Source organism: Neocloeon triangulifer, unplaced genomic scaffold (assembly GCF_031216515.1).
Source record: "Neocloeon triangulifer isolate White Clay Creek 2 clone unplaced genomic scaffold, ASM3121651v1 ptg000015l, whole genome shotgun sequence".
In the NCBI taxonomy this organism is placed as follows: domain Eukaryota; kingdom Metazoa; phylum Arthropoda; class Insecta; order Ephemeroptera; family Baetidae; genus Neocloeon; species Neocloeon triangulifer.
In genome coordinates, this window is record NW_026775557.1 from 4327015 (window position 1) to 4343437 (window position 16423).

The window sequence follows — 16423 nt, forward strand, 5'->3', positions numbered from 1 at the left end:
TGCCGTAATTTTTACGATTTGGCCCTCGGCCATGCTTTACTGCTGGAGTAATCGACGTTGCAAAAAAATGGTGCTGTAAGCCTTGTGTGTAGACTTGCACGAATTTGCATTTGAATGTAAACACTACATATTTACTATGTCAACACCAAAAAAAGTGTTAAAACAAAATCAAAATGTCTGAAAAATGATATTGTGTGCTAAGATTTTTATAATAATAAAGAAAATATATTATATTATAATTGTTAGTAAATCTAAAAAAAAAAATGCATAACGGTAACTATAAAGCCCTTTAATTTAACTATTAAAAAAATTACATCTAAATTTAAATTTGATTTAACTTTCCACAGGACAAATTATTGTTGTTCAAGGTTATTGGAAATTTAAAAAAAAAATGCTGCAATCTTTTATATTAAATTTTAACTGATGAAGCACTAAATTTAATAAAGAGATGTTTTGCTTCCTAAAAATTTCCCATTAGTCAGTGCAACTTATCATTATTTTTATGTATTTAATGTACATAATATAGTTTATAAAGTATGTACTGCGATGCTTGCGCTATATATAGTGAATAGTGAAGTCGTTACCCCCGTAAATAAAACTGGGCATCGTTGCCATCTTTCGAGTAAAGCTTGAACGAGCTTCCAGCCTGCAGCTCAAAAACTACTCGCGTTCAACACACAACAGGCGAGCGAGAGAATGAAGAATTAAACAATATTTTATTCATGATTTTAGAAAATCGGGACCGGGACTTAAATCGAGAGTATCCATTGATTTAATTTTAATTTTTAATCTTCATTTTAATCAAAATTCAATGACATATTTAGGATATTTAGTATTCGTTTTTATTTTTTTTTTAATTTTTAAATTTCAAGATAGTTTCATATTTTGTATTTTGTGCTTTATTTTATTTTTTACGTAGTTTTTATGCTAATCATGGACGGATTAAAAACTTACTTTTCGAATCAACAAAATCCCACTTGCTGTCAGTGCAGTGTCTAAATATTTTGCCTTTAATTCTACTGATTTATGTCCTCCTCTTCCTTTTAATCCCATCTCCCACATTCAATCTAAACCTCAAACGCAGAAAAGATACACAAGCTCTTTAATTTGCGAAACGACATATAAATTAAACACAATCAGCCGCAATAAATTACGTTTCGCGTCGAAAAAGGAGTTGTCCCCGAGATAGAGATTCGCACCATCGTTAAGTAGGGCGCGCCTTCTCTTTTGTTGGGTTAATGGACCACATGTTCGCGCAAAATCAAAGGCACGACCTTCCTTTTGCACCAGGTCCAGGTGGTCACGCTGGAGTACGAGGTGGGTGCTGAGCCATTTTTTTTTTCATTATTGCCAGCAGAATTATGTCACCCGCGCAAGCCGCGTGTCTCGGCCAAGGCTAACGATGAGCGTTGAGACGTGTGAAATCGAAATCGCGTGGAAATCTGCATAATATTGCAAACTGATTAATATCGAATGTTCGCGAAACATATTGAAGTAATTCTATTTCACGGTACCAGTGCTTTGTGATTCTCCAACTCAAATACCTTGCATTATTTCTGATATAAAGTTAGAATTTCCATAAATAATTTTACAATTATAAAAAAAAAACATTAATTATCTACCTTGACACCATATAGTCACAAACTGGTAATATAACATATTTATTTCTAGTTTTTTACTAAGGAATAAAATTAAAAAAAGGTTTCTAATATAACTTGGATAAATTAAAAACTAATTGATTTTTTTTTTATAAAATTAAGTAAAAATAAGTTAAATAAAAACTTGTGAATAAAAAACTTAGGTATTTTATTTAATGAAATTTTATTAAATAAACTATTAATAAACATTTTTAAATTACTTTAAAATAAAACTACTGGCGTGCAATAATTTTCTAAGAATATTGATTACTCCATAGTTAAAATGCATTATGATCAGAAGTGAGCCCGAAGCAAAATTATTGTTATTAATAACTGTGCTCATTTATAAGAAGTAAAAGCTTTATTTCAATGATAAAACGTGTGACTTAGCGAGCAACGTATGGGTTCAAGAACGAATTTTGACAGCAAATAATTGTAATGGATCCACTTTGTCAACTGAGTAAAAATCTGTGCTTGCAATTTGAGCGGCTTCTTGCAACATCGTCCCTGTCCCGCATTACAACCCAAAAAGCGCCACCACTTATTTAGAGATCGAATTTCAGTCCCGCTTCTTCCTCTTTCGGAAAACAAATATACACGCGGAGAAGACGCGACCCCCACATGGGCCCACTTTGCTTTTTGCTGCGGGGATCATCAGGATATCATCACACCCAAAAGGCATGTGTGCGAGTTTGTTGTGATGGGAAGGCTGCGCGTTTTTATTTGAGGTTTCGTCACGGTTTTTTCGCCTGCTGACGATCATTACATATTATTTTATTACGTATTCCACGGAGGGTGATGATGGACTCGAACTCGGCAGAGCGGAACCTGGACCACAATTTTTTTACATCGACCGTGCAATTACTCATTATTGAGTTCATGAGTTGCATGTTCACGGCATTCATGATCGCAAAGTAATACAACGTCCTCTCTCCAGCATGAGAATTCCGCGTTTCAAACTAAAAAAATTATCTGGGAAACTCGTGAATTCGCTAGGAGATTGTCTTCAATTTTTTTTTAAATCCCCAGGAGGAATGAACTTAAATTTTCATTTCTCGCTGACTAAATAAAATCAAAGTAACTTTTCGTGTCCTGAAACTGCTGAGCAGAGCACAAAGAGTAATAAATCTGGCGTAATTCAGCAGAACCGATATGAAATTGTTCCACGAGAACAGTTACATTACATAACAATAAATCTAATCCGGCGTGCAATAGAAGTGAAGCCTCTGCGTGCGTGTACTTCAGACAAGAGAGCGAGAGGCAAAAAGCAGCATCCACAGTCTTGTCTAATTGCGATATAAATCAATTTGCCTTTGCATTACGGAGCGCCGTTTTTCTCTGCTTATTTTAATCGTGAAGAGAGCATACGAGAAATTTAGTACTTTTATATTATAAATAACTTCTTGACTCTTTAGATAGTTATAACTTTGGAGATATTTAATGTTTATGTCTCCACTTCTCTTCAAATTATTATACATGTGAATAAGTATTCTATCTGATGAGACTTCGAGCTAATAAATTTAGCAGAGACCTATCAGGACAGACGCTTCCTTGTTTGTCCAGTTTTATCGGCAGATGGAAATTTTTGCAACTCATTGGAGGAACACACAGAGAGTGTAAAAGCACCGACCCTCTTTGGTAAATATAAAAAAATGTGATAAATATTGAGGACGTGCATTGCGAAGCAGCCAAGAATATTGAAAAAAAGTTATAAAAGTATTATATTTTTTAAATCTTTTACATTTCATATTTCTTCAAATTTTAATATTCAAATTGAATCGACCAAATTAAGTAGAGAATGATTAGTAAATAGTTATTGTAGCATTTTTAAATTGAAAGATAAAAATTTTATCAGTAAAGAAAATTGTGGGTCTATTAAAGAAGGGTATTAAAAATTATCGCAAAAAAAGCATATTTTAATTTTTAACGCTTCATAAGTGCAAATCAGTGCAAATTTTTAATAACCAAGCAATAAAATTTACTTAGAGTAATCTATAAATATGTATTTTCTATTTTTAATTGAATTAAAAAAAATTCTCCTCAGAAAGGATTGTATTAAAAAAATTAGCATTTTTTTAATCGGTGTAAATTTTTTGTTTGATTTCTATTTACAATACCCTATTATTCCGAATATTATTACTTAGCAATTTCATTCATATTATTAATATGAATCTTATCTCAAAACCGACCATCACATTTTGATCACTCTTCTTTTCATATCTGACACATCTCACATAATCTTTGTAAGTAGCCCCAAAAATATAATTATAAATAACGAAAATCGTGCAACGGAGCAAAAGATTCTCCTACCTGCGGCCTGGCTCAAGGTTGAAGCGTCCGAGTTGTGTCTGTGGACAGGTCGAGGACTTGGCGGCGGCCGATGCTTGGGCACAGGTTGCTCTGCATTTAATCCGTTCGGTGGAGTGACGATTTTCTCGCGAGGCTCGAGGGCCGCGGCGTCTCGGCCCGACATAACCATTCTTCAGCTCGCTCGGTCGCGCACTGCGAGTGATCCACCCGCCGTCTCACAATCGCCCGATCGCGATCAGCAAAGCCGCCTGCCAACATGGATGAGTGAAAGAAAAAGAGATAAGAACGTGCTTTGTTCCTTCATTGCCAAGAAGTAAAAAGAGCTCAACGAAAATCACTTTGCACTGACTAAGAGACTTGAACGGCCGACCAAGGTGATATTTAATATTGATTTCATAAGGCTATAACAAGTTCAAATTTTAAATTTTTAAAAATAATTGATAAAGATCAACTTTTTTTAATTTTTAAATTTTCATTATCGGTTATTGTTTAAATCTAAGAATATTAAATAAAATAAAAAAGCAAAGGACGTCTAAAGAAACGTTCCACAACTTTCTGTATTATCAAGATATAAATCTATAAATTTAATGTTACAATATCATTAACCTGTGTTATTCTAATAAATTTTGTTTTTAATTAAAAAAATTGCTATAACTCTCATAATTGATCTAGTGTTAAAAAAATGTTATTTGGGCAAAATATACACAACCTTAAGATAATTTGCAAATAAATTCATAGAAACAAAATATTCTAGTTGTACATATTTATTAGTTTCTTGTGTTTGCTTTACTTTTGAATGTGGACCTTTAACTGCGCGAATTAAATCTTATCTTTATTGAACGTCGCCAATGTCGGATCTGCAGAAGCCCCTATTATAAAAAAGTTTGCAAACAAGATAAGAAATTTTTAATATCAGCTTCATTCGCCGAAAGATGCAGTCAATTCAGCCTTACGCCCTCACAACAAATACAAAGGCCACTCACAGGGAAAACGCATTTAAGTCTAAAAAAAGAGCTTGTTTGTAAGACCCTGTTTGGGGGATTAACATTTTTATTGCGCCAGGAATTCCGTGCACCTTCTTCTTGGAATCGCAGGTCAGCACTCTATACAGCAGAGGAAGCAGCTGAATTTGTACAACGGGGGAGATTTTTTACACAGAGAGAGCAAGATTCTTTTCACTGCTATATAAACGCAAGGCAGCTTCATAAAACCACACAAAAACAGATTTCTTAAAAAATTGTGGTGTTTGATTTATAATTGATAAGCAAACACACTAGAAGCTAACAAATTTGAATACTTCATTCTGAAGCAAAATGATACAAAAATTTTACTAGCAACAAATAAAATAAATAAATAAACACGCATGTATATATTATGATAGAATAGGAAAATAATGTTCTCAAATTTATCTTATGTGATGTGACGGTTGAGCTTCCGTTGTCGTTTGATATAAGAGGTCGTGGCTTAGATTAATCTCTAATAATATGTATAGCTCTTCCCGGCTCATCCTATTCAAATAATAACAGGCTTTGTCTAAATTTCATTAACGGAAGCAATTTTAAACACATAAAAGATTAAATACGCTAAAAAAATTAAAAAGAAAATGATATCAATATGTTTTGATTTATTAAAGAATAATAGAATTATTATCACTTTAAACGCGAAGGGCTCCAAAGATTGTACAGTAAGGACGCTTGTTATGTATATTTTTCGGTTTAAATTAGTTTTATGCTCAAAACGATTGCTATGGAAGCGAATAAATAAAAAATAAAAACAATTTGATTCATCTGGCGAGAGTAAAAAACCGAGTTAAAATTGAAACTAACCTGCTGCTTTCGCTGATGATGCATGTCACCGGGACGGACCGAATTTTCTCTTGTTTTCGACCGAATTTTGGACAGAAAAGCGACACGCGGCATAACTAGACACATTGTAAATAAATACTGACTCCGCCCACCTAATTTCCCTCTGATTTGAGCACAAAAGGGCGCGATTGCATAGTGCACTGTTTTGCTGCTGGCGGCGCTTCCCAATTCTTAAATAATTGCAGCAACAATTGTGTTGGGAGTTCCAGGAAAAAAATTATTCCTAGTTTTTTTGTATTAATTCATTTATATTTATAAATAAATTTTGTTTACCAAATTTTATCTTACAAAAATATTTTTTAAATGTTAACTCGTGTTAAGTTGAAAAACCATAAATCGCAACCATAATGTATATTTGAAGTAAAAAGCTGGTTTAATTACCCTTCACCGGGGCGCAATCGTTAAACCCTAATTTAACGCAGATTTGAGTTTCTTTCCTCCTTCCGTCACTCAGTCGTTATTCAACGTGCAATAAAAGCAAAAAATATCTACCAGCGAACCCTGCAGTGCCGTTTTTATTATTCAGAAAAAACAGCCATTGAAAGTACTGGGCCCACGCGAAATTCAAATTAATCCGTGCTACAGAGCTGCTCTTAATAATCCCTAATCCCACGGGTGTATATATTATAATAGCAGAAGAAAAGACAATTCAATTCCTCCAACGAGGACCCTTCCTTGAGTACTCAAAGTATTATTATTAGGCCGTCACGGCCGAGCCAATTAAATCTCGCTTAATGACGTTCTCGCTGCAAACACGTGGGCACCCGACGCGTCAAAATCGGCGATTTTCCACTTCCCACTTAAAATGCTCCGGAGACTCAGCCGAGACCACCGAGCGCACCCATGACGTCACCGGGTGTCTGCAATTTGAGCCAGAGAAACAGGAGGAATTAAAAATTATAATTTTTTCGTCAACCACGCATTACGCATTTTGCACTTTTGGTACAGATATAAGCGTCCTTTGTTTGGTGGGTACATTATTCACCGGCCAACTCGAGTGTAGCCCCCACTTTTTTAAGTTAGGGCTTCTTTTCTGCTTCGCCTTCCCAAAAAGGCAACGGTCCCATGGAAAAGGCAGAAGAAGCGGCGGCGGCGGCAGCAACCTGTTGGCCGCGCCGGTGACGTTTTTTGCTGTACAACCCACCTTTATGTACAGAAAACATTTTTCTTGCCTCGTTACCGCGCTCGACCGGCACCAGTTAGTATTGAATTATTTCTTATTATAATGTATTGGTTGGCCATACAGCTGCTTTCGTATTGGCTATACCTAATTTTACGCTCCTTTTGAGGTTAATGCTCATAGATAAAGACTTATTGACTATTATTGTTTTTTTTTAATCATTTTGTTTGTAAATAAAAACTGATTATTATGATTAAGTCATGCGTGTTTGACCACTTGTTCATCTTCTGCGAGGAGCACCTTTGGTCAAAATTGTGATTATATAGTGAGAAGGACAAAGTATGATAGCCTGTGGGCTCAAGCAGCGGCGGATATGGGGTCTTTTTATCACAAATGTTTTAGCACCGAAAATCTTAGCTTATGATACAGTCGTAGTGTCTCAATTTTTGTTTAGCAACTTGTATGTTTTCCTCACAAAATTAGTAATTTTTTTAATAATTAAAATCTTTGTAATAAACAAAAACCATTAAAAAAAGAAGTTTTTAAAATACACCATTAACGTTAACAAAATAATAAAATATGTGCCAAAACAATTATTTTTTTATATAATAATTTGAATTATAATAAAATAATATATACATTGTTATTAATTATTTGCGTTTTTTTTTTTAATTTTTTTTCAATGTCAATAATATTAATGAAATAAATATTTATTTTAGAGTTTCTTTTCATCACTCTCAGAAGTTTAAAATGTTACAAGATTTTTTGATTTTTAAGTTTTTGTGTACTGCCATGAAGTGCCAATTCTCATAACGTTAAAGTATCATGTATTTTTTAATTCAAAAATAAAAGCATCAATGTTAATCAACGTTTAATTTTTCCAAATAAACTCTCAAGCTATTAGTTATATATTATTAATTTAAAAGCTTTTTATTTCAACATAATCTTTATGCAATGTGTGTCAAAGAAATTTTATAAGTTATCCCTTACTCCATTATAATTATTTGAATTAATTATTAAAATAGTTTTTGATTTCACTTTTATGTTTAAATTAAGTTTTAACGTTATTTATAATTTGAAGTTAGAAACTATAATAACAATAAGAATATGTATTGTTTCACAATTTTCTAATGAAACAAAACTTGCTCTAATCGTTTAATAAGCTTTGTAAGCAAAATATTAACCGTAAATAATTTTTCTTTTAAATTTTTAGTTTTTTTACAATAAATAAATATAAATAATGAACAAATAAAATTGTTGAAAAGAAAACTCACCTGTTTTATCTTAAAAGAGCAGCAGTCTTCTTCTTATTTTGCACTTTTAAGTCAATCACTGAATGTATGTTGATGGCGAATTTCAACAGAGCCGCGTATTATCCAGGCACCTTCACAGAGCTGCTAGTCATCCAGCGCACTGAACTGACACCTCTGACTCGACAATGCGTTCGACATCAACACACGGGTCACGTCGCAAATGTCACCTGCCCAGCACCACAGCAATAAATACGTGAAGGTGCCGAGTGAGACTATTTCCAAATAAATAATTTATATAATGAAAATTTTTCAACACGGAGAGGTTGGAAAAACCAAACACTGGTGGAATAACAAAAATGTGCACTAAAAAGTCCCGAAGTCACTGACTTCCATATCAAACGGACAGGAAGTGCGCAGTTAAAAAATCCGCGTGGAAAATGTATAAAAAAATCAAATGTTCAAAAAAGAGCGGAGCAAGCGGTGGAATGCAGCGCGGCTACCTGCACAGCTGAATAGCGACTGGAGTTTCCTCATCCAACCCTCCCTTCACAGACTCCGCGCCGCAACAAGACGATGGACCACTTTTCTTCCTCTGGCGCGAGATGCACGTCTGCTCTCCCCTCTTCCACCCACCGCCCCCCGAGACGATGCAGAATTGAATGTGCCCATACCCAGGCGTGTAATAATAAGAGACAGGGTCATTGGCGCAGTGAGTAAAAAGAGAGCTGCTTTTTATTGTGAGCGCGACCAACAATACCTGCGCCTTCGTCCTTTGCGAGATGCGCGACAAAAAGAATTTACTTGGAATTATAAACCTGCAGGGTTTTTTTTATAATATTTAAATTCTATTCAAGAATTGTGAAAATTTTTTTATAAGGTTAAAATTTAGTTCAATTTTGTTTATAATTCCGAGTAAATTTATAACTTTTCTTAAGAGCAAAGTAGTTAGAAATATAGATAAATCAAATCATTATAATAAGTGGAAGGCACAGAAGCGTGATTTCATTTCGCTCCATACTCGTACCTCGGATCGAGGCAGTAAATGCGTCGTGCAATCAGAGTGCTGAACTGGAAAGATAATATTAAAAATTATGACGCTATTTCAGTTATTCTCGTAGCTTTTATTTACTTGTAATTCTCATTCGTGACACAGAAATTTCTATTACTTGAGCTGCACAGATTATTTATTGACATTTAAAATGTACTTTATAAAAGCTGTTGCCAAGAACAGTTAATTGGATAAATATTTAAATGATTTTATATATAGGAATCATAATCGAATCACCTTACATACGAACTGTTTGCATAATACTTAGTCTTTTTTTAAGAGCAATTTGCTTGCGAGTAATGTTAAGATTCATTCATAAATAAACATAAAATCTAATGATGGTCTTGATTAAATTTTCAAATAAAAAAGTGGTATACAGTTTCTTAACAGTTAAATTGTCAAATTGAGGAAATGCTTTGATCTTTCACGCGGAATACTGCTGAATACAAGAAAATTTGAGACAAGATCAGCACCTAAAAATCATAATCAGATGGAGCTTGAATGGTGTTGTCTCAGTTAAAGTTGTAATTGTAAGGAACAATTTCCTTGGTTTCCTCCGGAGGAGGCATCAGCTGAGGTTGCTTCTTTGGAGGCATCAAGTGAAGTTGTTGCTGTGAAGACAGCAGTTGGAGTTGCTGCTGCGGAGGCATCAGCTGAAGTTGTTGGTGCGAAGCCAGCAACTGAAGTTGCTGCTGCGGTGGCAGCAGCTGCAATTGTTGATGCAGAGACAACATCTCAGAATGCTGCTGGAGAGGATATTTCTGTGCAGATTGTTGCTGCGAAGACAGCAGCTGAAGTTGTTGCTGCAGAGACAGCAGCTGGTTTTGCTGTGCAGTTTGCTGCTGCGGAGGCAGCGTCTGAAGTTGTTGCTGCGGAGGCAGCGTCTGAAGTTGTTGCTGCGGAGGCAGCGTCTGAAGTTGTTGCTGCGGAGGCAGCATCTGAAGTTGTTGCTGCGGAGGCAGCGTCTGATGTTGTTGCTGCGGAGGCAGCATCTGAAGTTGCTGCTGCGAAGACAGCAGCTGCAATTGCTGTTGCATAGACAGCAGCTCAGGCTGCTGCTTTACTGGTTTCTCCTTTGGGGGCTTTTCCTTTGCAGGCTTTTCCTTTGCAGGTTTTTCCTTTGCAGGCTTTTCCTTCACAGGTTTTTCCTTTGCAGGTTTTTCCTGAGGAGGTTGTTGAGGTTGAGCGTGCACCTTGATCTGGTGTTGCTGCAAAGTGTTGATGTTTTTGTAGCTGTTGCCACACAGAACACACTTCATCAGGCCACAAGTCTTGAGGTGCTTGTCCAGCTCGGCGGCAGAATCTGGCCCACTGATCATGGTTTTGCATCGGTGGCAAGGGATCCCAACACCATAGGGGTCAAAGGGGTGACCTGCAGTGGGTGGCACTGCCATGGCTTTCATTTCCTTCAGCATCTGCAATTAAAAAAATCCATATAAACACAATAAATGTGTGTATATCACATACATAGGCGGCAAATAAGCAAAAGTCGCAACAGATAAAAAAAAATTATAAAAATTCAATACATTCCGTTAAATAATTTGCTAGAGTTTCATATTAAAAGTCATTTTTTTTTTAATAAATTAAAATTCAGATTAATTAAATATATCAATATTTCAAATTTCGTTCGACAGAAAATGCTTGAAAATGAACAATTTTATTTTATTCTTTGCTTTGATATAAATGCATGATATTAAATTTTTTATCATTCACTTTTCAAATAAAGTAATTTAAAATAATATAATTTCATTTTTTGAAGAAATAGATGATAAAGTTTCTCTAAATGTGATATTCTTACCGCTGAACCTGCAGCTTTCAGATTGGTCTTCTTCTCTTTAGGGACTTTGGGCACAGACTTCTTCTTGGGCTCAGATGACGAGGGCTGTGCTGCTGTCTGAGGCATAGAAATGTTGGCCACAACCTGGATGGTAGTTTTTGTCTTGAAGACAGCGCCGTCTTTCTTGGCCGCCTTCTTTGGCTGGTCGCCTTGCCGAGCCTCTTCCTTGGTTCGTGCCTGTATAATGCAAAAACGAATAAAATTAAATGATGACAATAATATTTTACATTATAACGCGCACAAAAAACCACGAGGAACGAGGATTGCATAATTATCCCCAGGGCCCAGTGGCCAAATTCTCGACTTTTATCCGGATATTATCCTCTCTTGGAGTCATATCACACTATTAATTCATACAGTCATACGCACCATGATTGTGTTCAAAACGCCAATAATCAAGAAAAGGTTCTCTTCACGTCTAATATCTTGTAGCAAAAACGACGGCTGCCTTCTTAAAACACGCTCACGAAAAATGAAAAGATGGTGTTGGATGATTGGTGTATCACGCTGCAGTGAAGGCAGAAATGTGGCAAATGTGCGCAAACAACAGCGAACCAAGAACGAAGAACGAATTGTGTGTGAATGAGGTAGTTGCGGGAAATAATGCAAAGGGTAAGAGGAGCACTCAAAACACAACTAGACTGGTTTGAACGTGTTTTTCGATTCTGTTGTTGAAAGGAGGCTCGCAGAGAGGAAGGAAGAGGGAGGGATTTTGGCGTTTGGCGCGCTGCGATAACCTCTAGCCTTGGCCTTTGGAATGTGTTTGGCACAGGAGCATGCATTGCAGATGATTCATCAATGCGGTTATTCTGCATTTCTGTTCTCTCTCTTATCTCTTATGAAGGCGCTTAGCGCCAAAAAAAATAAAATTTAGTAATTCAAATAGCAAAATAAACTCTAGTTCCGTTTATAATTTTATAAAATTCGAGTTTTTTTTTATTTGAAATTATAAGCAGCTATATTTTCACAAAATGCATACTTAAATAATTTTAATACATTAATTTTGATCAGACTTAAAACGTTGTAATTATACATTTTTTGTATTAATAAGAGATTTTATTTTTAGTGTGGCTAATCATATAGAAAAAGGATTAATCCACTCATAAGAGAATTTACTTTTAATTTATATGTTATTTATTTACTTTTAAAAATTATTTAATGAGGCTCACAACTAACATCAATAATTACTTACATAAAAATAGATACTTTATTTTGCAAGTTATTTTATAATTATTTCTGCATAAATCAACACTTAAGCTCATGCATTTGCATATATTTGACTTTGAAAAGTTTCAATAATAATTAATTTCTCTGCATAATTTGATTTTATCTATAAAGAAATGCAATTAATAATAATTATTTACTTGTAAAAGAAATTAGAAAACGTTTTTAATGCGCAGTGCGCAATATTTAGAGCATTTAGAATAGTAAATTATTTTGCATCACTGATTAAACTTCTTTTCTGAAATCAACCTTCAATTCTTCTGCTATTTTTCAATTCTCATTTTTTTTATCCTGTTTTTTTCTCAGCGTGGAATTTTAGCTGGTGGATCTGCAGGTTCTTGATGGACTTGAATTTGTTGTTGCATAAAACACAGACAATGAGTCCGCACTCCTTCAGGTGCTTGTCCATGTCCTTAGCAGCGTCAGGCCCCTTTAAGGTGATGTTGCACCGGTAGCAGGTCATCACAGTCTCTTTGGTGGCTGAGGAGGGCCCAGCAACCTGTCCAGTCTTGCTCGCAGTGGAAGCCGAAGAAGCCAAGCGAGTTTTCTGGTGGAGAGAGAAATGCTTTTGGTCATGCTAAAAATCTTTGTGTAGAGAGAATTGCAAAGATTCCTTTAAAAGAAAATTTGTAACATTCCCTAAATAATTAAATGCAAACGTGTAGAGTAAAATCTACCTTCTCTCAGTAACATTTAATTAATTTTTGTTAATTTTGATTTGGCTAATTGCTTTACATTATGATTGATGATATCCTAATTTTAAAATAGTTTATCCTATTTCTGATGTATTTATTTTACATAATGTTATAAATTTATATGAAATAAGGTAAAAATATAATTCAAGTTTCACATAAAAATAATTCCAAATGATTTTTAATAAAGGTTCTGCTGAATTATATCCATTGATGAAGTTTTAAATTATTTGAGTCCGACTAAAATTTAATTATACCTGAGTAGGGGCAGCAGCATTGGTCATTGTATTGGTCTTGGTCTTTTTCTCCTTGACAGCAACAGAAGCCATCTTCTTGGTGGCCGCCTCAACGGCAGCGACCATCTCGCCCTGGCCAAGGTTCTCCTTGCCAGCAGCTTTCTTAGGCACCCTGGCTCTAGTCTTGGCAGGCGCCTTTGCAGGTTGCTGCATTTGGGGCTGCACGGCTGTGGCTGGCTTCTTGATGGTGGCACCCCTCATTGCCCTGACGGTGGCCACAGGCACAGGGGCCTCAGCAGCTTGATGGACGGGCTGCTGGGCCTCTGTCGGAGCCAAATTGTCGACTGCTGCACCGGCTCCCTCTTGTTCAACCTGGCCAGCCTCAACCGAGGGAATTAGAGAGGCAATGCCAGAAATCTCACCTTCCAAGTCTGAGGAGGATTCTGAGGCTGAGGAGTAATTTTCCTCTTCGTCTGCTGACATGATTGGCTCCAGATATGCAGGCTCAGCCTAAAAATCAAGCAATAATTTTTAATTGATTAATTCTAATTTTTCTTTTTTTTTAAATAAATAATAAAAAAGGACTAAATTCCAGCACATTGAAAAAAATTATTCCTTTACCATTTTCTTTCCTCAAAATCGCGAGTGTGTGGTCAAAATTTAAAAAATACTTTGATGTCTTGTGCTGAAATCAATCTCAACTTCTGTCCAACTCTAACTGATCATCACTTGCGACTGCAACCGCTTCGTCCGCTTCCTCGATACAAGATATGAGCAGATCAGCAGAGGTCAGAGAGGTATTACTGCGCAAGGTCAAAAAAGAAGAGGTGGTTGTAAAAAATTCTAAAATTGTACAACGGAAAAATTCCATGCCGCGTTCGAGAGGCTTTACAAGTTAAAGTAAAAACCGATCGACATGCACAGAATTTTTGCTCGCCAGTAATGCAAATGGTCCAAAAGTCGCATGAAAATTTTCCTCCGCGCCAATTTGAGCAAATAGTGGGCGTGGCAAAAAGCAAAAATATTCAATGGTAGAAAAAGATGGGCACCGCCATGCTACCAAAACACAGAGTGTTTTCTCTAATTTCGTGCAGTAGGACCCTCTCGAGGGCTCAGAGCCTTGCCCAAAATAAGTTTGTGAGTAGTTATTTGTTAGAACTCAATGAATGTAATGTTTAGTCAATATCGGGACAGTATTTGATTCAAAATTCGACTTTCAGCACGGGTCCAATGTTGGTTGCCGAACTCTCAACACGCTCTCTGCTCAAGAGGCGATTTTGGAAATCAAGAATATGCCAGATGAAACAAAACCAGCCTCTGCTAAAAAGCCCATTAGCAAAGCGATGAAAGCGTATTTGCTACGAGCCAAGAGCTATGGTAAAATAATCTATATTTACATAATTAAATTAAGGCAAATATGAATGTATTTTTTATTATGCATCTTTTCATCTTGCCTTATTTTGACATCGTTTGAGAGTAATATTTTGTGAACTTGCTACATTTTTTTCTGGAACTATTTTCAGCTTATTTTTCATTATTTCAAACAAGTATGTATTATTTTGTTTAGATGAATTCATGAAGAAGCAAATAGTTGAGTATCAGATTGGCAGACGGCACTTGGCCAACATCATGAGCATGGATGCAGACACCATGACTCAAGAGGATATTGATGTAACGCGGACATTTAATTTAAATTTATAATATATCTTATTTTCAAATTCATTTTTATTTAGCAAGCAATTGAGTTTTTGTTTCCATCATCCTTGTTCGAGCCCAAAGCTAGACCAATCATGAAACCACCCGAGTTGATTTTTCCACCGAAGAAAGCTGCAGAATTTGACGAAACAGGCAGACCTCACCATGCATTATTCTACACAATGAATCCAAATTTTTACCAAGTGCTACAGGTAAATTGACAAAAAAATCAGCTTCAATGAAGTTGTAACCAAATAAATTGTAGGATTCTGTCACTGAGCTGATTAAATTGAATAAGGAGGAAGACGAGATGATACGGAAGAAAATGACTATTGATAATGATCTGAAATTGTATTTACTCTGATTTTAAATTGACATAAACATTAATTTATTTTTCCTTTGAAGGTCATTGAGTGGTACCGAGTGGATACAGAAGGAAAAGTTGTCCGCAATGCTAATCGAAAAAATCGACGATGCTCAGGTAGATTGATATTATGGTAGCAAATAAATTTTACTAATGAAAGATCTTTTACAGTATGAGCAGTTCCAAAATGTGCTTATTCGTCTGGCAGACCATCCACTTTCAAGCAAAGTCAAGGATTTTGTTATGAAATATAGATACTCGCTTGTCAATGAAGCAGCACTAGCAGAAATCCCGAAGGTAGTATCTTATTGTAGGAAACTCATTATTTTTACAATTTTCTTCTCTAGCCTTTGTATGAAAAGGATGGCCGTTCATACATCACGTTTAAAGGTATTAAAAATTCAAAGCTTATTTCTTATAATCCCCAACAAAACCATGTAATTAGGAGCTCGCAGGAAAAACGCGTATGCTGATGTCACTGTTCACTTACCTGGCTCTGGGAAATTCTCAGTTAATGGTCAGGACATTGAATATTTTAGTGATATCCAAAGCAGAGAACAGGTATTAACTTAAAATAAAAATTTCTGCTAATTAAATTTTATTTATCCAACAATTTCAGATCACTTTTCCACTCATATTCACTGCGATGCTAGGCAAAGTAGATATAAATGCCACAGCAATACAAGGAGGACCCACCGGTCAAGCTGGCGCCATTCGTTTTGGTCTGGCCATGGCCTTGCGAAGTTTTGTTGATAATAAAATGGTTGAAAGAATGAGATTGGGTATGGAGATTTTTTTGAAAAAATGGCACAATTTTATTGTGTTTTTTATTTAGCTGGATTACTACAAGTTGATTGGCGAACCAGGGAGCGAAAGAAGCCAGGCCAGCCAGGAGCAAGAAGAAAGCCAACTTGGAAGGCTCGTTAAAGTATGAAATAACGTCAGTTATCCTATTATCAACACATTATTGGAAATTAAAATGCCAAAAAGTTCTCTTTTAACTTGTTGCTTACCATTGAAGTTGAAACCATAATTTTTTTTATGAATTTGTACCGTAAGTCACAATAGGTAAATTATGTTCCAAAAAGGAGACATTCAATTATCCATCATTATTAAAATTTTTTTAATTTTGGTAATTTGGA

At 35.6% G+C, this 16423-nt stretch overlaps 4 protein-coding genes across 5 annotated transcripts in view; 1 reads left to right on the forward strand and 3 right to left on the reverse strand.

Annotated features, from left to right (window-relative positions):
- The window catches only part of LOC132202852 (breast cancer anti-estrogen resistance protein 3 homolog), a 63071-nt gene extending 54312 nt beyond the window's left edge, over positions 1 to 8759 (reverse strand). Inside the window, exons 1-2 of one of the 2 annotated variants that reach the window (XM_059630113.1) lie at positions 8207 to 8759; positions 3948 to 4195 (exon numbers count right to left, since the gene is read on the reverse strand). In XM_059630113.1, coding sequence (XP_059486096.1) covers positions 3948 to 4116 — 169 coding nt within the window. In that variant the 5' untranslated portion in view covers positions 4117 to 4195; positions 8207 to 8759. Of the gene's footprint in view, positions 1 to 3947; positions 4196 to 5773; positions 5864 to 8206 lie in introns of those variants that run through there. The other variant, XM_059630114.1, reaches the window with a different exon arrangement.
- Positions 8760 to 9497: 738 nt separating this feature from the next.
- Positions 9498 to 11677, reverse strand: LOC132202330 (bromodomain-containing protein DDB_G0280777-like). The gene is made up of 3 exons (XM_059629175.1): positions 11440 to 11677; positions 11032 to 11247; positions 9498 to 10648 (listed from the first exon to the last, which is right to left on the reverse strand). The coding sequence occupies exons 1-3, from the start codon at positions 11440 to 11442 to the stop codon at positions 9746 to 9748; spliced, it is 1122 nt and encodes a 373-aa protein (XP_059485158.1). The 5' UTR covers positions 11443 to 11677; the 3' UTR covers positions 9498 to 9745.
- A 449-nt stretch (positions 11678 to 12126) lies between these two features.
- LOC132202530 (uncharacterized) lies at positions 12127 to 14004 on the reverse strand. The gene is made up of 3 exons (XM_059629495.1): positions 13844 to 14004; positions 13244 to 13732; positions 12127 to 12841 (listed from the first exon to the last, which is right to left on the reverse strand). The coding sequence occupies exons 1-3, from the start codon at positions 13844 to 13846 to the stop codon at positions 12581 to 12583; spliced, it is 753 nt and encodes a 250-aa protein (XP_059485478.1). The 5' UTR covers positions 13847 to 14004; the 3' UTR covers positions 12127 to 12580.
- Positions 14005 to 14211: 207 nt separating this feature from the next.
- On the forward strand, positions 14212 to 16282 carry LOC132202529 (small ribosomal subunit protein uS9m). The gene is made up of 11 exons (XM_059629493.1): positions 14212 to 14359; positions 14443 to 14599; positions 14790 to 14893; positions 14956 to 15129; positions 15183 to 15268; positions 15323 to 15398; positions 15453 to 15578; positions 15629 to 15671; positions 15727 to 15842; positions 15901 to 16063; positions 16117 to 16282. Exons 1-11 carry the CDS (start codon positions 14264 to 14266, stop codon positions 16206 to 16208), a joined length of 1233 nt encoding a protein of 410 aa, XP_059485476.1. The 5' UTR covers positions 14212 to 14263; the 3' UTR covers positions 16209 to 16282.
- Positions 16283 to 16423: the final 141 nt, after the last annotated feature.